Below are 22443 nucleotides of genomic sequence, written 5' to 3' on the forward strand. Positions count from 1 at the left end.
CAAACCACAGTTTCACTTGTGCCAGAAGTTACCCAAACAATTCTGTGGGTGAGGTCACCTTAACAAATCACACACCTGCAAGTTTTCTATGTAAAGATCTGAAAAGATAAAGCAGAGTCAGGATCTTCAGCCTTCACAAAAGATGCTAGAGGTGGGATACGGGAGTTTAAAAGTTGCCTCCAGAATTATTGTACCCTGGCAGAAACTCCTGAAGCTGCACAGGAGTGTGAAGAGACCTTTCTGTAAGTGGCACATACAAGTAAATTAGTGGATTAATACCTTGTAGTAATTTATATTTTTCAGCTTGAAAGAATTCTGCTCACAGTTTGCCTGAAGTCTGTGGGAGCAAAAGAAAAAGGGTATGAAAAATCATTCAGAATCTCTCTGCTTGCTGGTTGCAGAACTTCATGAAGTGACACATCTTCCAGACCTGTGGCCTGATGCCATTATCACCTGCATTTTGTGCTGCAGGGAGTAGTACTTTTTTTTCTGCACAGTTTTAGTTAAGATGCTTTTCAGCAAGTTCTCCTATTATTAGGAAAAAACAGTACTGTAAGGAGAGTTGTCAGCTTTATTTTAAAATCTTATAGCAATTGATTTATATTTATTCTATTAACACCAATTTTGACAAGTTTTGTGTTCCACTTCATGTAATGGAAACTCTATACAAATCCCATAGCAGACATCTCAGAAGGGTGGGGGGTAAAAGCTTGTAGGCTGTTTTTAATTTTTAAACCACCTTCATAATTCAAAGCTACAGCCAGTTGAATTTCTGTCTGAATTGAGAAAACTGTACATAGCCAGATACACACATGAAATTATAGCCAAATTATACTTTTGTACAAAAAAACAATGAGAAAACACTGATTAAATTACTGGATGAGCACCTTTTGAAGTTGCTGAAATACACAATGTTATTGAAGATTAGAGGTGATATTTTTATTTGAAGGATGGGAGCTGGGAGAAGGAAGGAGTTAAAAATAGTAAAATATGGTCATCATGAAGGAGCCATCCCTGCTCATGAGCTACCAAACCTAAGTTTTCTTTTTAAACTCAGTTCCCAAGTATTTACAGAAGTAGCTCTGAATATCAATCAGTGGCCATGGAAATACAGAGACTAAGCAGATAAACAAAAACAATACCTGAAATTAAATTGAATTTGAATGGACATGCAGTTTGCTTCCATCACTTGCATTGTATCAGGCATCTGTATGCTGTGCAATATGTTTCATTGGACACATCATTTGTAACCCATAGGTAACCAAGAAAGGAACAAGTTGTTACAATTAGCATCTTCATGTAAAATTTCAAACTCCACAAAACAATGCCATTGACACAGGGTTTACATAGAACACTGGGTGTATTTTACACTCACTGCCATGACTTGGAAATATAATTCACTGCACAATACTGACTGAATATTTACAGAAAACGAGAGCAATCATTAGTCTCTTATAAATAAGGTGACCAAATATCCTGGGCCTCTGATGAGTACATGCAATCCCCCTTCATGATGAAGTCAAGTCAGTATTTTGCTCTAATGAGCCTTCTCCTTTCCCTATTCCCAAGTATTCTAAAAACAAAAGGTATCACACACAACTAAAAGTAGTCACACAAGAACAAAACTCCCTTCTTGTTATAAAGTTTAAAATCTCAAACTTAGTTCATCCTTTTAGTACTGTTTCATTTTAGTCCTGTTTCTACTGCTTTACTTGAGTGGGTTTCCCCTTTCCCTGAAGATGATGTGGTCCCCACCTTGCTAAGAGCAGGGAGGACTCTGGAGAAATGAACTGCAAAAAGGCATTGTTCCAGCAGTAAGGAAAACAAAAGAACATGGCTTGCAGGCAAAAGGAAAAGGAAGCTGAAGCCCTCATTTGTGTCCAGAAGGGTTATGAGACAATGGACATTTTGGTCGCCTTAGTTACAAGTCTCACTGTAACCTGCATGCACGGACTTGTGGTTTAGTCTGTAGGAGTGTTGGATCTCACAACCACACACAGTTCTATTCAAACACCAAACTGGTGAACAGTGTTATGAAGAGCAATCACAGGGATGGAATAACTTTTTCTCCCAGGAGTCACAAAACAGGATATTCCTTCAAGTCTTGTTTTCAGATGTGCATATTGATCTGTACAAGTCCCATCTCCTGGTAGGCAGCACTAACCCCACCTTATGACCAGCTCAAGCCTGACCCTTGACAAGTCACACACGTGGTTGCCATCAAAGCTGACGTTCAGCAAAGGTTTCCACACATGGTTTTGGGTACCACAGTTACTGGCAAATCACTTTAATGGTGACCAATATATTACAAATTACTCCAACTACACACACATCAGAAGGGATTATTACAGAGACAATACTTTACACTCCTCTACCTGCAGCTTTCAGTTTGGTTTGCTCTGTTGCTGTTTCCTACACGGTGGGGGTCTCCCGTGACGCATAATGTGTTTTTCTAAACTGTCCAGGATGGCAATGGCAATCCTTTGGACATGGGGATCAGTCTGGACGTTTTCCTTGATGTTGTACAAATGCTGTAAACCACCTTCTTCAATTAACATGCTGCAGTATCTGGCAGCTGTAATGAGATTATAGAAAGGGAATTAAAACCAGAATTATCTAGGGTAAAGGTAGCAGATACTGTAAACACTGATTCAAATCCATTTTTGTCTCCAGGCAACATTTAGGACACTCCCTAAAGTGTCCACAGAAGTGCACTGGTACTTAAGCAAATGACAACACAAGAGTTACTTGGACAGGACTCAGATTGTAATGGGGTCTGTTACCAAGCCTGTCTCAACTGACTGGAAAGTGCCCTGTAATGTGCACAGGATTCTCTCTTTCCCCCACCTCCTCTGCAGGCATTTTAAGTGCACACATACAAACTATAAGAAATGGGAATAAGAAGTACTATAGTGTCTATGAGTATCCAGGTAAAAGTAGTACCTTTGCCAAAAACCTCAGTACAGAACAGGTACCAAAAAATGGTCTCAGATATACCACACCATTTGTACAGGCTTGTGGAATGAATACTAACTAGTTCCTTCAAATACACTTTGCCAAATAGTATTGATGGTGGCCTTTAACTAGCAACAGGTTGCTACAAATGCCTTTCCAGGGTTTCTTCCATTTTCACCGTTGATTTCAAAAAGTTGAAATTGCACCTCCAGCAGCTCTGGTGTCACTGAGAGCAGGGAAGAACTATAAAAAGAGCTGCGTGGTGAATGTAATGTGCAGGCTCCAGGGGTTGTTATGGAAAGGTCAGGATGACTGTAATGCAATCCACAGGCCTCAGCCAGGCCCAACTTCCCCATTCAGCTCCATGATGCAACACCAGAGTTAAGTGCTGACGTTCAGCATTTCACTGGGGATCACATTTACTGCAGTGTTACTAATATTTTAGTGAAGTTAGCTCATTGAGGGGAATATGATACAGGCAAACAGCAAAAGGAGAAAAAATAAACAAGAAAAAAATTAAAAAAGAAATTAATTCCATTACTTTCCAGCCTCATCTCTAAGAGTGGGTCAAAATAAAATGCATCTCCTCTCCAGGAGAAAAAGCCTCCTTGGAGCCAAGCACCAACAGCTGAAGATTTTCCCCCAAAATAAATCTACATATTTCAGAATTAAACACATTTTCCCTCAGAGTAGGTTATTACATTTGCTACCAAATGTTTGGTTTCTCTGCAACTTTGTGCAGAAGCTTCTGGCATCAATTACCATCAGAACTAAACTTCAGGAACTACAAACCCCTGTGGCATGTTGAAAGCTCAGAGGTTAGGGCAGCACAAAAGAAACGCTACAAATAAATAGAACAAATAGGACAGTACCAAGTTAACAGGACTAAAGGACAGAGAGAAATGACAGGGTCTTCATCAAAATCTGTTATCCAGAGTCTGACCAGTAAAACAGCTCTGTCAGAACAGTCCTACTTCAACATGAAGAGCCCTCTCAGATTTCTGGGCAGCACCCTGGGAACAGTAGCTCATTATATTTATGAGCTCTATAAAGAGCAGCAAACAGTATTCTGCGTGCAGTTATATATTTTGCCATCTTATTGGTTGGTCCTGAATAGATGCCTTATCACTGCAGAAATAGTGATTTATGCGACAGCGATAAACAAGCCTAGATATATTGCTGTCAAGAAGATTAAAAACTGGCACAGAAAACACTTTTAATACTTTAGAGGAAAGCTGCTTTATATACACACATTCATGTCAAAAATTTAAATCAAAAAACCAACCAAAAAACCCAGCATTAAAAGCCAGGAACGTTTGTCCACTCTTACATTTAGATATGGTTGGGAGATTTATTTCCTTTCCCAACACTTTTATCAAATGCTCTCAAATCATTTTACAAACTAGACATTGGTGTTCCCATTTTGTAGATGGGAAGGAAGGATTAAGGAACTGACCTTTCTGTCCCAGCAAGTTACTGCAAAAGGCGATTAGGGTAGGATTACCCAGCATTTCTGCTCCCACAGTGAGACACTGACACCTGCTATGGTCATTGTTCTTAACTTAAAAGAAATCTGTTGCCCATTACTAATAGTTACATTTCTGAATAAAAACACCTGTGCAAGCAAAAAATGTAGTTAATCTTAATACATCCACATTTTGGAATAAATATTAGGCACCTAACAGTAAAATTCTAGTAAATAAAAAGGATGTAAGGAACTTTTACTACTTTCTTTTTCTGCCCCATTTAGTCAAGGCCCAAATATATCTTCTCTAGAGGATTAGGAGTGAATATCTGAGGAATTCTTATTTTTTCCCACTTCATGCTAATGAATATGTTAAGAAATAAGAATTTGAAGGGTAATATGATCTCAATACATACGATTTTTGCTGCAGACGTGCTGCATGGCCCACACTGCCCATAACTGGACACCAGGTGTCATGAAACAGCCAAGTAGTGGAAAAAACGGATTGAAAGACCTATTAAAACAAAGAGCAGAGAAACAGCTACTTGCTTTGCTATTAGATATCATTACTTCAGAGGTGACATGTTGTCTGCTCATTCAGCTATAGGTTAACTGGGAGAGACACTGATTAAGACACTGGCCTGCTGCATCTAAAACTCTAGTTGAAGGCAGTTATTAGCAAAAATCAGATATAGTGGATATGTTATGTGTTTACCATAAGATCTGGATGCCTCCTGCTCCTTAAAAATAGGAGTAAAAGCAGTGGAAAATGTAAGTATTAGATCTCCAGCAATTATCTAATTGTACTTTTTGGCCTTAAGTTTCTTACCTAGGACAGAGAGCGCTGATCTGGTGTGAGCCAAGATAACCCTACTAGTTAATCTTTGTGTCTAAGTTTTTTAGGCCTGCAGCTGAATACCTTTAACAGAAAAGCAGCATATTTTTATTTTACAGGAGTCTTTAACCTTCTTTGGTCACAAAGGGAAAATTAGCCCACTGCATATTTTTAGCCAATAGGTGTTTTTCCACTGGATGAAACCATGTCTGACTGGCAGCTCACTCTGCTTTGGGAACAAGTTTTAAAACTAGTTGAGTTTATTTTCCAAACTCTAGATCAAGACAGTAGTTACCTGTAAGCCACCATCTCACATTCTGGGGTTGGCCAATTCAAAATGGCAGAATGCTGCAAAACACAGAACCGAGAACACTGACTGTTAAATACAAACATTGAAAAAAATCTAAGAGAGTATGACAAAATTCACCATCATTTCTGTACCAGCTGCTCAAGGAGAGATGTCCTCTGGCTGCGACTCAATGTCCAGGCCTGCTCTCCCCGAGATATCAAGTGAGCAATAATCCCTGCTGCAAAGTAGCTGACTTCCACCTCCACACTGTGCAACAATTTACTGATGTGGTCTATAAAGTCCTTCCACATCAATTCAGAATGGAGTTCTTTAACTTCAGCTATGTTGTTCTGGAAGGGGAAAAAAAAAAAAGAGAATATCAACAAAAAGAATATAGTGTGAGGAGACAAACATAAACTTCAGCTACATTGTGTCAGTAAACATATATAAACACCCGGGTGAGATCTTCATACATCCAAGTGACCACCACATGCCAAAATACTACTTTTGCTTTTGAAAATTTTTCCAGCCTAATGCAGGAATACGTCTTAAAACAAACAGGTTTTCTCATAAAATAATTTTAGGCCATTAACATGCAGATTACACTAAATTAAAGGCTGATTTTAACATTCTAAAAAACAATTTCAGGAAACTTCAGCAGTGCACAATTTTGAATCCCACTATCAATCTACTTTTTGCATTTGGACTCACATGAAGCCTCACTCACTGTACTTTCTTATAAGCTCCTTTTATTTACTGTAAACATCAAATTTCAATAAAACTTTTGAAGAATGCATAAAACAGTCCAAAAATGTGTCAGTTGTGAATAATACACACTATAAAAAATAAAGAAGAACATAAAAATATAAGGGAATTTTTCAGATTAACATAGGGTTAAAAAAACCCTTTCAAAATTAATATTTAGAAGTATGTATTTCAGATTTTTCTTTTTCATCTCACCAGAAGTCCAAGAACTTTCTGTTGGATGGATGATTCAGATGGAAAAGACTGTAGAAAAAAAGAGACAAACGACAGGTAATCATTTATGTTATTATTGAAATCATATTAATTAGAACACTGTGTTGTCAATCCACCACCACCACTGCACTCCTCACCTCTAAGACTCTCATGAAAAGTTCTAGCCCTTGATTTTCAATAAAGTGCCGACATGTTGTTGGAGATTCATCAGTGAGGTTCCAAAGTGCACTCAGTGTGAACTTGAGGGTGGTATCTACAAGATTCTGATTTGTTTTCTGTTTAACTATTTGTAGAAGTTGCTGGAAAAATAAAAATCAAAAAATCCCAGTTATGACTGCGTACTGAAATACATACTGGCTCCTCTGCTTCTTCTGCACCAACCAGGGTAATCCACAGCTGGCATTCACATGCAGAGTAAAGATCTACGTGTTTAGGGTCAAACTATACAAAATAAAACAGCTATTAAATTTTCCCCTCTGCACATGTTTGCCTTCTAAAGGAATTCCTTTGTTTTCACAGTAATTACATGTGTAGCACCACTACGGATGGCACAAAGCCACCCACAGAACTCTGCACCCCACACAAACATTGACTGCACGAAGCATTTGCTTCAAATATTCTCCCTCTGAGCATATTTCACCTGACACAACGGATTTCAAATCAAGAGAAGTCTTGCTGTTTCACTTTGTATTAATTGTGTCAAGTTTTTCCACATTAGTTCCTTTTCACCTGTGCTAATACATCTCCTTGCCACTGGCTCTGCCATCACCTCTAACAAAATCTCTAGGCTTTTCCCTTCTAAAGAACTTTCACAAGAACACAAGTTAGAACTCTAAGAACAGATTATCTCCTTATGTTTACTTTGTATCTCAGGAATACTGGTAGCAGGAATAGCTGGAGAGGATGGGATGTCAGGGAAATATCTGACTTACCCTAACAATGAAGAGTTCTGCCCCAAGTTGAGCTGTTTGCTCTGTTGAAAGCTGTAAACAAACAAAACCATATCAACAATTTTTTAGACTCTAGAAATACTATCCTATCATCTCAAAGCTTAAATTTCATACCTTTGCAGCAAGAATGGAAATTATGGCTACAGCCATCCTTTGCATGTTTTGATCTTCATGATTACACAGCCACTGCATAACAAGTTTGGCTGCTTCAAACCTGGAAGTTAAAAATAGAATTAATTTTCAGAAGTCTTAGTAAAAGAAAGATGTGCATAGACAACAGAAACTGGAAGAAGTATGCCCCATACCAAAAAAAGTAGAAATACAGTCAAATTGCAGGTATTCCATGAGCCTCTGCCAGCTTTGAGCTGTTTGCTTAGCCTCTCTTATTTCTAATTATATATTAAAGTATAGAGGAATTGCTTTCAAAGAAGGAGGAAAAATTTGGCACAATCTTCTGAAACATCAGGTCAACACACTTGAAAGCATCTGGACAAAATATTTAAGTAGAAAAATGACTAAAAAAAGCATTTCCCACAGAAATGCCCAGAAAAATCCTGACTTCTGTTATATGCCATCAGTGACAGACCCATCCAGTTGAAGTAAAAAATACCTGTATACCAAAGGATTTTTTCAGACCTATATTCAATGGTATATGTTTGGGTCCACAGGCCTAAAATAACATAGGCCAGGTAAATTCAGCACAATGGAATGATTTAAGCTGACCAAAACTGAGACTAGAAACAAAGCTTCCGAAGGAACAGACAAAGAAAAATATTCTGCAATCCTACATTTAACATAATTTTAACCAACACATAAAACTTGCCTGTTAAATGGAACATCCTGAAGGATTCTGTCACTGCATAGTGAAAGAAGGCAATTCTTTTGCAGCTGAGAAATGAAACAGAATTCCTTCATCAGAAACATACATATTTCAGAATATTTTCTTACTATGAATCAATAAACATATTTCCATGAGGTCATGAGCCTTTTGTTAAGATCCACGAGACAGAGAATCCTACAGGAAACAAAGGAATTTTGTCTTTTACCTGTTGATGGTTTGGGAAGTGCTCCATGGCCTTCAGGAGCAAGTGAGTGACGTCGGCCAGGAGCCGCACGGGCATTCCCGCTGCCAAGTCCTGCTTGGTCAGGTTAAACACACAGGCACTGGCTGCCAACTGCACGGGCAAGTTCAGGGGGTGATTCCTCATCCCAATCACCACCAGCTGAAATACAAGAGTTTTGCCCACCTTAGTTACTTACACATTTGCACACAGCTCCCAGGAACAACCTGCTGCTGCTCGAGGCCACAGCACTGACTCCCAGCACCCAATTTTTGCCTCCCTGTCACTTCAGTGAGAAATCCATCTGGTGGGATTTAAATTCTCAGGAAGAACATTTCCTTCTGTTCAGTGATTCAAAGCTGACAACTTCTAGTGCTCCAAGTCCTTTTGCACAGCTTGCAGCAAGCTCTCAAAAGAGAGGCTGCATGGAATGGAAAAAATTCCTAGAAAGATCCAGGGTTTGCTTTACACCCTGGGCTGAAATCACCAAACCCTTTCAGAGGTGAATGAGGTAGGATAGAATCTCTGCAGTGCAATGGTAACAATGTGGTGGCTTGTTTGGTGATGAGCAATTTCAAATCACATCCTCAGCTGCTAGGTCAGAACAGATTACTTGCAGCTCCTTCCTGAATTGTTTTTGGCTAGGTATGTTGACTGTGATCCCACCTAGGAATACTTTTCTTGTTGATTATTTATGGACAAAGTCTTTTTGATATTGAGGCCAGCAAGTTCAAGGCCACCTGTTCAACACCAAAGAGGACAGGAAAAACAAAAATCATGTGTCCTACTGATACCTCTTTTTGCCACAGCAAAAATTAACCATTTCTGGTGTTCCAGACATGGAAAGCCAATGCCTAGAATGGATGTCTAAGGAAGTTTCTAGGCTCCAAAATAGAGCCCAATATAGAACACCAACGATATTTACTCACTTGCTGTCATACTGGAAGGTGACAGTAGAGAAAACTGTCACTTATTATTACTTATTATTACTGTTTATGAGCATCAGCGGGAGGCACAGTTCTGTCTGGTGAATGAGACAAGACAGACCTTTGATTTGATCCAATTATGTTCTACTGACAGAATTCAGCATATAAAGAAAACTTCATATCATATTAAAAGTTATGTGAAAAAATTAATTTAGATACTATACATTAGCCTAGATCCACTTTACCTAACATAAAATGCCACAGGGTGTCTTCTACATCACCACTGTTTAAAGAGTTCTTTAATTTTTATCTAACATTACAATTTTAATCTCAACAAACACAACCAAAAATGTAAAAGCCTATAAAATAATTTATACCAAGAATCCGAGGGTGAGCTCAGTTTAAGAAACAATGCAGGACAATCATCAAAACTATACTATTTTACCTTTAAAATTTCAGGCTTTGTTTTTTCCATGACGTGTGTCAGGCTGAATAAATGAAAAAGCGCTTCTCTCACAAAGAAGGCCCGTTCACTGTAACGCTTCAGTGCTTCAGAAATCTGGGTTTCATTTGCTTCTCCTGACACCTGTGAGCACAGAAATAATCTTTAGTTCAAGATGCCATCATTTTACTTTAAAAACTTTGTTGGCAAGAAGTACAAAGCTGCAGTTTCAAAGGGTACGATATTTTGGATTGCTTTAACTTCGGATAATCCAGAACTATACAATCTGCAAACTTTCTCCATAAAGAAGTCACGTTGTAAGCCAAAATTAGGCCTCAGTCATGTCTTTAAGCAGAACTGTATGGAACCATTAAGTAAAAGTAGCACTTCACACCTACCAAAAGCTGTGTATGATGCCCCAAATGCCTACAAGCACTGTTTGTGACTGAATGCTCTGTCACTGCAGCTGATAAACTGATGGTGTTTTAGCTGTAATTTTTTCGCCCTGGTTCTAGTTCCAGCAAAAATAAAAAAAAAAAAAAATCCATTCCTTATCTGCATCAAGTTTCTTATAAACTGTATCTGTAGCAAAGGCTTTCCAGCACCATATTAGAGAACTAAGTCATGCTCCCTGCAAAAGAAGTAATTCTTAAAACCAGACTTGAAGTACATGTGAAAACCAAACAACGAACTAAGTTGGCAAAGACTGCATTAGAAGCTGAGCTGTTGACTAACATGAGCTTTAAGTTCAGAATATTAAATCAGCAACTGGCTGCAACTTTTTTCACTGCCCAGTCTGCTATATTCTCTATTTAACTATTTAACTATTTATAACTGTATATTATAACTGTAAGTTGTATAACTGTGGATGGTTTGTTCCTCAGTCCTACTATTTAATGAATCTTTGCTGCAATCACTGTTTTTTAAAATTCCTAGGGCAGCATAAAGAACTTGTTTTCCTTAACACATCACACACAGGAAAGCAAATGTTCATAGATTAAAGTGTCACATACATTCTGTACATCCTGTATTGAATAGAGACATATTTTTTTAAACTTGTGAGATCAGAAATATATTACAGCCTAGAGAGAACTGAAAACATCTTGGATTTTGTTTTATATTCTCTACTGATTAGAACAGGGCAATCATATTTACTGACATGTTCTGCAGCCAATTATACCCTACATGAAGTATTTCCATTTGGCTTCATGTTCTTAACTATAATATCTGCCTGGTGTTCATAATCAAATTTCACTGGACTGCAGTAAAGGCAGTAATATTTTACCTCTGCTGTTTCCATGAGTGCTGTGTCCTGTTTATTCTTTAGCAGTATCTAGACTAAGCAGTTGAATATTTCAGTAGAGTTACTAATGAATTTAGGTCACCAAAAAAAAAAAAAGGAAAAAAGGAAATAAAAACAATCACAGCCTACAGTCTCTTCTTGACAACTATGTCTTAAAAAAAGAAAAATGAAATGCAAACTGCTTTTTGTTAACTACACTGCCAAAGTCCATTGGGATTTTCACATTACTAGAACCTTCTCCTTTCCTGTGTTTTCACAGCACAGACAATTCTCTGAAGCATGTATTTTAAACAGGAGGATTACACTGAACTATTTATAACAAACATGAGGTATAATTTCCTGATGCTGTACACCATCACACCAAAGGGGAACTTGCTTTCTCTGACCAGCCATTTCAACATTCATACACTTTGCTCTCACTGTGACAACTAAGTACTCAAGTGACCCAACCAGTAACAAATTTCAGAAGTTTCAGGGGAAAAAAAATTAAATTGTGTAGCTGTTGTTCCACTTGCCTATAACAAGAGCATTCTGAATTTTAAAACTGAAGTGCAAAACACAGCTTGCACAGGAGACAGACTAAACTATGGACACATTATGCACTCTTCCTCATTCCCTCTGCAGTTTCCATCCTCATGGCACAGCAGCAAACAAAACTCAGAGTTAAAGATGATATACCACTGACTTGCTTAAAACATCTCTTTCTTTCTTCATTAATTCTGACCCCTTCATAGTAGGGACAGGACAGGCTCATTCTCCAATAAGTGCATCCATATTCTACAGAACAGGGAATGATGTCTTGTTGCCTGGCACTAAAAGATAAATAAATGCACTTCAGCAAACACTGTCTCACCCTAAGGGACTAAGGAATTTAGGATTTGTTCAAGAAGAGGAAGCTGTTCATCCTAAGTAATTGCTTCTTACATGTTCATCACCAAAAGACCTTTCAAGGTGGGTAGAAATATTGTAACAGGAAATAGTGGTGGTGGTCAGAGCAGCTGAGTTATTCAGTTTTACTGAATAACTGAATAACATCTGCTGTGTTAAACATGAACTGCTCAAAGCTTATGCAAATTGTACCTCCACCTCTTACACACTCTGAGTTATGAGAGACACTGTGCTGGAATCCAGAGAATATTATTCCACTAAATGACTTCAGACTAGACAAAGTTCAGCTCTCTTAGGTATGTTAAATCAGGATCACTGAAAAGAAAACAGGTACTTCTTCCAATAATAGTATTACGCAAATTTAGCAGTTTGTGTCAGAATTAAGTAGGAATTTGACATAAAGTCAGTAATTACAATTAACAGTTAAAAAAGTGAACCTACAGTCTCCTCCTGAAACACCCACATACATTTGTTACACATGATTAGTTCTATTTTTCCTGTACATCACAATTTTTCAGTGAAATTAATTCCCCCACTTAACCTTTAGGTTCCCTTCTCCTGTCAGGAATTCCGAGTAGCCGGCGTCGGTGGCAAGCAGTCCCACAAACTGCATGGTGGGTCTCTGCTGGATGAACGCTTCCACAGCTTTGTCTGTCACGTGTTTTCTGCCAGAAATGTCCAATGACACGAGGTTGGGCAGGATATCCTTCTGTTCCAGCAAACGAAGGGCTATGTCCGATGTGAACTGTTTGTCATCGGAGATATCGAGGTGGTTCAGGTATTTCAGTTCTCTAATAACGTCCAGGATCTGGGTCGTGGTCATTTTCAAGCATTTCAGGTGGTGCATGGTCAAAGACTTGAGCCGGTCCTTGCAGGTGAGGAGTGCTGTGATGTCAGTGACGGAGGTGTTGGATATATCCAGGCTTTCCAGCCTCGGGAGCGACGCGACATCTGCCAAGTCCTCGTTGTAGAACAGCACGTTGGTGATGCTCAACGCGCGCAGCCCGGAGAGCTGGCTGAAACACCTCTCGTACGGGTCTTCCAGGGAAAGAGTCAGTGAGTTCAGCACAAGGCATTGCAGGTTCTGCTGGATCCATTTGTTGCTGCCCAGTCCACTTATAATGTCTGTGATTGTTATGTCTGCGTTCACCCCCGTGGCATCCAGCTCCACCAGCTTGTGATGGCAGAACGCTTTCCGGAAGGCCACGGCCGAGATCTTGGCTTTCCGGATACAAGCCCGTTTCAAACGCATCTGGGTCCCTCGGAAGATCCCCACAGTGCCATCGTTCAGAAGCCCTGTTGGAAAACAGCATCAGTGTTTGGCTCCAGTGTTACAGAACACCACTGTTATTTTAAGAAGCCAAAGGGTTAGCAAAGAAAATTAGTTACGAGGGAGATTATCTTGGATCATTACGCCACTGATCCCAAAAATCTTGTATTTGAGATTCCATTTTTAAGATTATGACCTCACTTTTGGAAAATTCCAGGTTTAAGAATAGGATAGATACATTAAGGAGTAGTATGTACACATTACCTGTTTGGTTTAGAACATGGAACATGCAATAAATAAAACATGGATATGATTCAAAAACAATCCCACTGCTGCCTGCATCTTTTGGATTTTCTCCTTGAACTTCTTAGAAGTTGTGCTAAAAACAGAATTTCAAAATTTCTGAGTATAATTCTTCCCTGGCCATAGGTCTATTAACCTCAAGATTTCACCACCTATCAATGACCTGATCTCATCTTGCTTTAACTGAATAATTTAGCATTTGACTGAATTCATAAGTAGGATCAATACACTAAATTAAGCTAATCAAGTTCTATATATCCCTCAGGAAGAAGGTAGGAGTGTTGCTCAGAAACGAGCTGAATGTGAGAAAGAAACCTAAGAAGTGATTCAAAGAGGAGAAAGAGGAGGGCAAGGAAAGGGTGAGAAGGAGACAAAGACAGAGATGTAAAAAGGAAGATGCAACAATCCTTTTTTGAAATTATTATCTTTTTACTCTGTAGAAAGGAGAATGCATAAGGAGCCTTTTCTTGCAACATGCAGACAACATCCTAACTGAAACAATACATTGAGTTCCCTGCATGGAACTACCCAAAATGCACTGAATATACCATGGTATCTTATCAACAGCAGGTTTACTGCTTTATAAAAAGCCACTAGAAGAGTACAGTTGCACAACCCTGCACACAAAAGGAGTAGGAAGAACATGTCCTTCTGGTTTCACTCTACAGGGTTATACATGTCAGCACTCCTGGTCTTTAACCTCCTATCTTCACACATATTTAACATGGAAAGCAAAATAAAAATGCATTATATATGAAAAATAACATCACTGCCACTACAGTCTGGATTTAAGTCATGAGCTAGTAATTGCCTCTGTGAAAAGTCAAATTAATGTTAAGATTTGCAGACCTTTCTAAAGAGCAAACTGTTTGGGCATTTCTGACATAGTAGTCAGGGCATTCCTCTTTTGCTGGCAAAGCAAAAACACGGGGTGAAACAACTGGTACCAAGCAGAAAAAGTAAAAGCAATAAATATAATAATAGTTTGGTTCAAGCATCACCAAATTACTTCTCCATTTTTGCTCATCTTTTCATCTAAGGATTGAGGCTCTCTCACTGGCCCTCCTCAGCCTTGACCTGTTCATCCTGCCATGCACGTTTTTCCATCCTGCCCTCTGTGTGTTTGTGACATTTTGGTATCTGGAACTGTCTTCCTCATTGGTAATAAGTTTCTGGTAATTCGGTTTTCTTGAATCTGATTTCTTGGGACTACTCTAAAGAATTACTTATCAGAAAGCAAAGTATATTAAGGATTAATTTTTTTTTGAGCTTGTCTTTTTTTAGGACCATTCCTTCTGTTGTTTCTGACCAGAACACCAGTATTTGCACAGTAAGACCCAATCAAATCTGCATCTATAGGATAGGGTACTTGATGTGTGTACAGGAATTTTTGTAGTGTCATGTCTCATCTTTTACCAAAAGTCTCCAGGATCTCCAGGAACGGGTCCTCCTGCCTCTTCTCTAGTGTAATCTACACATTCAATTTTTCATAGTAAGAAGCTTTATTGGCACAAATTTTCCTTTACCATGCCTAAAGTAAGCGAACAAGGGCAGCTCTCTCCTCAGAGGTGTGCTCACAGGGAACATGACAGGCCAGTACACCACGTGTTAGAACACCACAAGGTGCTTATACCACTCTTGACACTGTCTGCTTTTGAGTAAACAATTCCACTTCAATAAAAGTGACCAAAGAGATGAGAAACTATTTTTAAAAATCACAAGGTTATTTTCTAGTTTAATCATAAGGGCACACAGCAAAGAAAATTGCATTGCTCTGTGAGAGATACTGGAATATTTGAGTGTTGTGAGAAGTAGTAGAATCAAATATTTGGTTTTTTTCTGAAGTGACTAAAGAAGATTAAAGAATGTTCAATTAAAGGAACATCAAAATCATAAAGGCAAGACAAAGGACCTATTTAGAACTATCTGCTGAAACTGTGGAAAACCAAAAAATAACAAAAATTCTCTATTAAGAGATTAATGAACACAGTTTAAACAGCTGCAACAGCAGATTCTACTAGAAAATACACCAGAACTGCAGTGTCACATTCCAGTAGAATATTTTCACTGCTGCCCCACAAATAACTGTTTTTACCATGAAATGCCATCGTCTGCAGCAGTCGATCAGCCACTTCTTGAGGAAACATCCCTGGCTCCTGCAAGCACAGTGTCCCATCTTGCCTTTCTGTGCAGAACTTCTCTAGGTTGGCAGTCAGGAAATTCAAGCAGATATCAAGTAAAGAATAAGGAGAAGCTTCCTCCTGTCATACACAAAACACAATGGAACAAAGGAGATTTAGTCAAATCGTTCTGTCTTGTCTATGAATCTCCCATTACTCTACAATGTTCTTTTTTGTGTCTGGTAAATATTACAAAAGGAGATGTGTCCAACAGAGCCAGGCAAAGGCAGGTCACACAATAAACAACTGGCCCAACTGCTGGGAGCCTCCTTCTCCAGTCATCCCAGAACCACATCCAGTCAGGTCTGCTGGGCTTGAACCCTGCCTGTGTCCCCACGGGAAGAAAAGTAATTGCTGAAAAATAATTCTAATTTATTAAGTCTACTGGAAATTTATCATTCGAGGCAGACTAAAAGAAGATTTTAAAATCAAATTTTACTCCTGGATTTAAGTTATTTCCTTTAATCTCTCATTTAAGTCAACCCATATTAGAAGCCTACTACCAACCTACATTAGAAATGCAGATAAATTTCATATATTGCAGATAAATTTCCTACATATAAGAGCCATTTTTCATACTGAAAAGGGCAGCTAGAGCTTCAGATCAAAAAAGGAAACTCAAAAAGAACTGGTTTAATTCCAAATTTTGCGCAGCAATAAAGTAATATCTATTACAGTAGTTCTGTTCCTCCTTTTCACACTGTGCCTGGAAATCACCTCTAGCAAAACCTTGGGTACAAAGGACAAGGCAGAATATAAACCTGACCTTCTCCTTCAGAGTTTGAGGTTGTACACTGATACATGAAAGTCTCAAAAGGTTTTTCTATTCCATGTCTAATAATAACCCACTGTTTTCAGGCACACAGATTAATCAACATAAAGAGTGACTTGCAGCACTGTGAATCATCCCCAGCACCACACAAAAGGAGGCCGAGTGACTGGTACATACTCCCCCAGACAATATTGAAAATAACAGCATCAACCGGTGCCAGATCTCATCTGCAGCAAAAATTGGAGCTTCCCTTTTATACTGAAAGTTCTGGATAATGTCACCTTTCTTTCCCAGCTCATTTAACTTCTCTTGCTTCATTTGCCTAATATGCTCATCACAGAAGTACAGAAATATATAAAAGGTTACCTAGAAGAAATATAAATAAGTTTACAGAGATAGGTCTTCCAAGATAAGGTGCACATATTTGAAGACTGGGAGGTACCACATTAGAGCAAAGATGGAATGGAACTTATCTTTAATGAATCATTTATTGACAACAATGAGAGACTGCAATTTAATAGCTCCTGAAGACTTAAGTACAGGCTTGGGAACTAATTATTCAAATGTAAGCTCTTTCTGCAGCTTTTGACATTCAACTTCCAACTCCTTTGTCTCAATTTTGCTAGGTATTTAAATTTTTTTAAGCTTAATTATTACATTTTTTTGTTACAGAAACAGGAGTTCCTTTGTGATGCAGCTTGCTCACATTACCAGAAAACAGCACTTCTGGCTGCCTCCAATCCTAAGTTGGTAAGGAAAGGAAGGACAAAATTTGGAACTGTGAATGCCTTCTGTTTCTTTGTAATGTGCAACAACACCTGAGATACTTCTAAAGAGAAAAAAAGCCAACTGGTTATTAAAAGTACATTTTTAAAGGAAATGGGAAAATGTTCTTTTTAACTTGAAATCCATACATACACCCAGGATTGGTATGACAGCTGACGATTCAAACCAAAATCAGAATCCTTACTCAGAGGTACATGAAAATCATTCCCACTAAAGCAAAGACATCCTCGTCTCCCATCAGCTCTTGTATTTCTACTTGGATGCTCAGATGTGACAAACCCAGAACCCTGGCTCTCCTCATTCCTTCTGGCACCGTTCCACCGTTTCTGCCAGAAAAGCTGAAACACTTTTATCTATCAGTGAGCAAACTCCAAAGAGAATTTTTAGCCCTGCAGATAGGCCACTAGCAGATGACTCAGAAAACTATTTTTTTCAACCAGTACCTCTAAGTGGCCAATCTGTCACTTAAAAATAATGTTTGGATTTTTATATAATCACTTTAGAAGTTCATACAGGGCATCTCCAGACAATAAAGGAACAAACCCCAGAAGGAGGGATCAATTACCCTTGCAAACAACATAGTACCATTTTTATTAACTCCACTTGTCCCAGTTGTAGGAGTCATTTGTAATGTTTCTTCAAATTGCTGCCCAAAGGTTGAAGAAACAGCCCCAACAAAGGCTCCTGAGGTAACCTGGGCAGAGGTACAATGTTTTTATCTGTATCTAATAAAGTACTTTGACAAGCACCATAAAAACAATTTCCTAGACTGTTTGCTACTGCAATTGCAGCTTGAACTCAGCCTGTAAACATTTTATGTGAGCTGGTGGCTCAGCTTCTCTTTACCTAAAGAGAATATTGCCCAGTTAAAGTTGTATTTAGGCTCTCAGAAGGTCAGAATTTAAGTGGTTCCTTCCTTTAGCTGTGCTTTTTAATGTCAGCTTGAAAACAAACCTGCCATTTGTTTTCAGCTCACTTCACATTCTGGTTCTAATACTCTAATGAGAGACCATAAATGTGTGTCAACCACAGCATAGCATTTAAATTTAATATTTTTTTAAATTTAATAAAGAATCCAGCGGTATTTGAGTAGAACTTTCATTATGCTATTTTACTTTTTCATAGTCCTCTTAATTTTCTGATACTTTCATTAAAACTCACAGCTTCTTTCATCCTATGATATTAATTAAGTAGGCAGGAAACAAATATAAAATTAAATTCCACAAAACACAAAATTATGCAAGCCTGGGTGCCTTCATTAGCTAAAACATATATTGTAGGAGTAATGTGACACATCCAAATCCAGCTAGCTTATGGAATAGCACAAAAAGGAGAACAAAATGGGCTTTTTAAGGCTTATTAAAATTATTACAAAAAAAACAAAAAAAACATTTTAAGTGCTTAATATAACCAAGGCAAACCAAAAGTGTCCAGGGGGACAGTAAACTGCCTGGCTACTGGCCTTTGACAGTAATCCAATCCTGGGGAACTGAAATGCAAAACCCACTTCAACGTGATGTTACCAGCTCAGCTTTGAGCTCACACCAGGGCAGCTGGAAAGGTTTTCACAAAGAACATTATCCTTCAACACTTTCTCCTCAAAACCCCTTGAATCGACTAAGTACCACTAAAATATATTCAACATATATTTCAAAATGCAGTTAAAGAGGACAAAAGAGCTTGAGGGGACATATTAGAGTACCTGGGATAAATTAGAGAATCTTAAGCCCAACATTATGCCTAGATTAACTGGCTGAGTGTGTCAAAACAAAATCCTGTTCCTTTGGGGAAGCACCACCAAGCAAGCACCTGCTTATACAGTACCTAAAAAAAATAAGAAACAGGTTTAACTGACGTTTTCTGTCAGTAATTACAATCTAACTTTTCAAAAAAAGTAAATTCCACTGTTGTGTGGGCCTTTTTCACTATATGTGTTGTGATCCTTCTGACTCCAGCCTGAAAGATGCAGTTCCTAATGGCTCTGTGTGCCAGACTCATTACAAACCAAAGGGGTTTTTCTTTTTATAAGTAGTTTTTTGTTTTGGTTGGTTCTTTTTCCCCCTCAGCAATAACACTGGAAGAGAAACAGCAATTGCAGCTCTAGCAGTACCATGTTTATGATGCACTCCCCGATTTTTACACCCAACTCAGTATGGCAAACCTCAAACGTGTAAGGTCTCTGATATGTTTGTGGCAGTTCCTTCTCTCAAAATATTAGCAGGGAAATAAGAGATAATTTAGAGCCTCAGCCTTTGGTGTTGGATGTATCATGTTTCTCTTTTCCACCTCTCCACAGTCCCAAAATTTTACTTACTTTCTTAAAATGAGCATTCTTAAAATGATTAAGAAATAGCAACTCAGGCAACAGCCATCAAAGTTCTTCTGAGTGCTAATAAAGGAAAGGCAGTGAAAAATAAACAGCTCCATGATTTATGTTACTAAGAAAGCTTTATGATTATCCTATTTAAATTGAATTAAATGAAATAAAACAGATGCAGGCAATTTGTTAACCAGACTCAAGGAAGGATTATGCTCAAAACTCAAATTTAACATAAACCATTCTGGCACAACAAGTGCAATTGAAGTTGCTAGTGATACAAAGTCAGCAGAGATCACGAGAGGTCTAAAATTAAATACTGCCACATCAGAACGACATAATAAGGCCATGTATTTCAAGATTAGTATGAAGAACTTCAAATACAAGTTCAGTTAGAAATGACTGGAGAGAAGAACCTGAGTGGTTTGCTGAAACACAAGAAAACACGAAGCAGCCAAAGAAGGTGTCAGGAGAAGCATCAAAAACAACAGGGAAGGATTAGATCATTTTCAAGACACTTGAGTATCTCACGGGGCTATCTGGGTTAAGTGATACCTGAATCATTCGAGTTTAAACATAACAGCTCCTAGAATGCTCTGGGGGGAAAAAAGCATGTTGGGAATAGGAAATAAACCCAGCTTTCCTTAGCCTAGCAGATCAAAAGGTGAGAGATACGAATGCTGCCTATAAATACACCACAGTGAATACAAACTATAAGAGGGGAAAAAGTCATTAAGGAGAAGCACAGTGCCAGCACAGCAACAAAGGTGCATTAAAACAGTCAGTACATAGTTAAACAATTAAGTTCTGCCCTAGTTCACTGATTAGAACAGCAGGCACAAAAAGTACCTACTTTAAAAATAACGATAAATAAATTTATTAGGGGATTGCCCGAAATTAGGCTTTTAACGACAAAGGATGAGACCAGATCGCCCAGGAAGGTCCTGCTAGTCCTTTAGAAGTAAATATGCACACTCATGTCTGGAGCAGAGAAGCAACTCGAACAGCTCCCATATGTTCTGCTCCGGCCTGTCTGGAGCAGGGAAAGGCTGTTCCTTTGGCAGCTCCGAGCTGGAAGAGCCCAGCAAGGCCCACGCTTCCTCCTGTCTGGACAAAGCAATTCCCGAGGTGCTGTCGGAGGGCTGGAGGAGGCACAGAGGCCGGGCCGGGCAGCGGTGCCCTCACGCCGAGGGGCCCTGCCCGCGCTCCGCCGTGAGGGGCGGTCAGGGCGGCGAGCCCGGCCCGGCCATCCCCGCGCTCACGGCGCCGCGGGGACACCGGGGCGCACCGGGCAGGGCTGGGACCTCCCTCCCGTCCGCCGGGTCCGACCGCCCTTTTACATAACGGGTGGCGGCGCCGCGGTTACACAACGGCGGGGCTGCCCCGGCCCGGCTCGCGGTGCCGGCGTGAGGGACGGCAAGGGGTCCCCCCGGCTCGCCTCAGCCCCTCAGCGCCGCCGCCATGGCAGCCCCTTCCCCCCGGGTCACCTCTGCTCCCTCCGCCGGGTCCGGCACCCCGAGGCTGCGGACGAGCAGCCTCCCCACCTCTTTTCCTCTTTCCCTACCTCCTGCCTCCCTACCTCCTTGCCTCCCTCCCTCCTTCCCTCCCTGCCCGCCACCGTCAGCCCCTCATCGCCCCCTCACCATCGCGGCGCTGGGTGCCGCCGGCGAGCGCCCAGCCAGCCGGTCCCGACGCTGGGCTCCTGCTCTTTCCTTTTTTTTTTTTTTTTCTCTTCTCTCCTCCCTCCCTCCCCCGGTGTTTACCTCCCCGACCTGGAAGTGAATGTGCCTGAGCCGGCCGGGACGCGACGCCAAGCCCGCCTCCCTTAAAGGGGCTGCGCCGGCACAGCTTTGTGGGGTGCCGGGAGAGCGGAGCTTCTCCAGGGCTCGAAGTGTGAGGAGAAGGGGCCATTGCTCAGCAAAACCCATCGGCCTCGCTGGTTACTTGTGTGCGGGGAACCTTCCTGCCGCCTGGTTGCTCTGGGTTTGGAGCCAGGTTTCGGGAACACTGAGGCACCAGGAGTGCCCGGGCTGGAGCAGGTGAGCTGCAGCTCCCTGTGTCTGGACCTCTCACAGCCATGAACCGGCGTCACTTCTTGCTTCGTGCTCACAAGCCTCTGAAATTTAAGTGTTTCCTGAACGAACTAGTTTATTCTGGTAATATGAATAGTAGCCTGCACCACTACAGTCGCTTTTGCCATTTACTTTGGAGAGGACCTTTGCCATAAGGAATAAACTATTACAAACAAAGTAATTTAAGGATTCAGATATAGTAGTAGTGAGGAAAACCTGTCTCCCAACTAATACGTACTACAATGTATTGCTTGTAAAGGGAATAGAGTTATTTTTTGTTTCAGAATACAAAGTAAAGAGTAATACAAGTACCCCGACCAAATAAAATGAATTTATAGAGTTTACTCTTGAAGAAATGCTGATTCTACATACAGAAGCTTTGGATAACTGTTGTTTGTAAACCAGCAAGACACATAAATACATATTAAGGTATAATTGCTAAAATACTTACATTTCTGTCATTACAAGCTGACAAAATATTCTACAAATACTATGAAGCACAGTTCTGCCTGTTTAAGGACTACATAACAAGGGTCAATTATAGTCCCAATTCTTTAGATTAGGGTGTTGATGTAGAGAAAATAAATTATGTACTCTGGATCTGACAAGAACAGAATTAAGAGTCTTCATGTTTTGAATTTATCTTAAAAA

The 22443-nt window shown here is 39.8% G+C and overlaps 1 protein-coding gene across 4 annotated transcripts; it reads right to left on the reverse strand.

Annotated features, from left to right (window-relative positions):
- Positions 1-551: 551 nt before the first annotated feature.
- Positions 552-21663, reverse strand: LOC135419100 (protein zyg-11 homolog B). Of its 4 annotated transcripts, none has more exons than XM_064665210.1 (15): positions 21364-21479; positions 19106-19227; positions 15761-15926; positions 12634-13388; positions 9905-10045; positions 8519-8695; positions 8296-8360; positions 7587-7686; positions 7455-7505; positions 6660-6821; positions 6505-6552; positions 5697-5894; positions 5551-5603; positions 4837-4934; positions 552-2575 (listed from the first exon to the last, which is right to left on the reverse strand). In XM_064665210.1, exons 2-15 carry the CDS (start codon positions 19136-19138, stop codon positions 2385-2387), a joined length of 2238 nt encoding a protein of 745 aa, XP_064521280.1. In that variant the 5' UTR covers positions 19139-19227; positions 21364-21479; the 3' UTR covers positions 552-2384. The 4 variants fall into 4 exon arrangements, with proteins under 4 accessions (XP_064521280.1, XP_064521278.1, XP_064521277.1 ...); XM_064665208.1 differs by lacking the exon at positions 21364-21479 and adding an exon at positions 20574-20956; XM_064665207.1 differs by lacking the exon at positions 19106-19227 and having other exon boundaries at positions 21364-21663.
- Positions 21664-22443: the final 780 nt, after the last annotated feature.

Source organism: Pseudopipra pipra, chromosome 9 (assembly GCF_036250125.1).
Source record: "Pseudopipra pipra isolate bDixPip1 chromosome 9, bDixPip1.hap1, whole genome shotgun sequence".
In the NCBI taxonomy this organism is placed as follows: domain Eukaryota; kingdom Metazoa; phylum Chordata; class Aves; order Passeriformes; family Pipridae; genus Pseudopipra; species Pseudopipra pipra.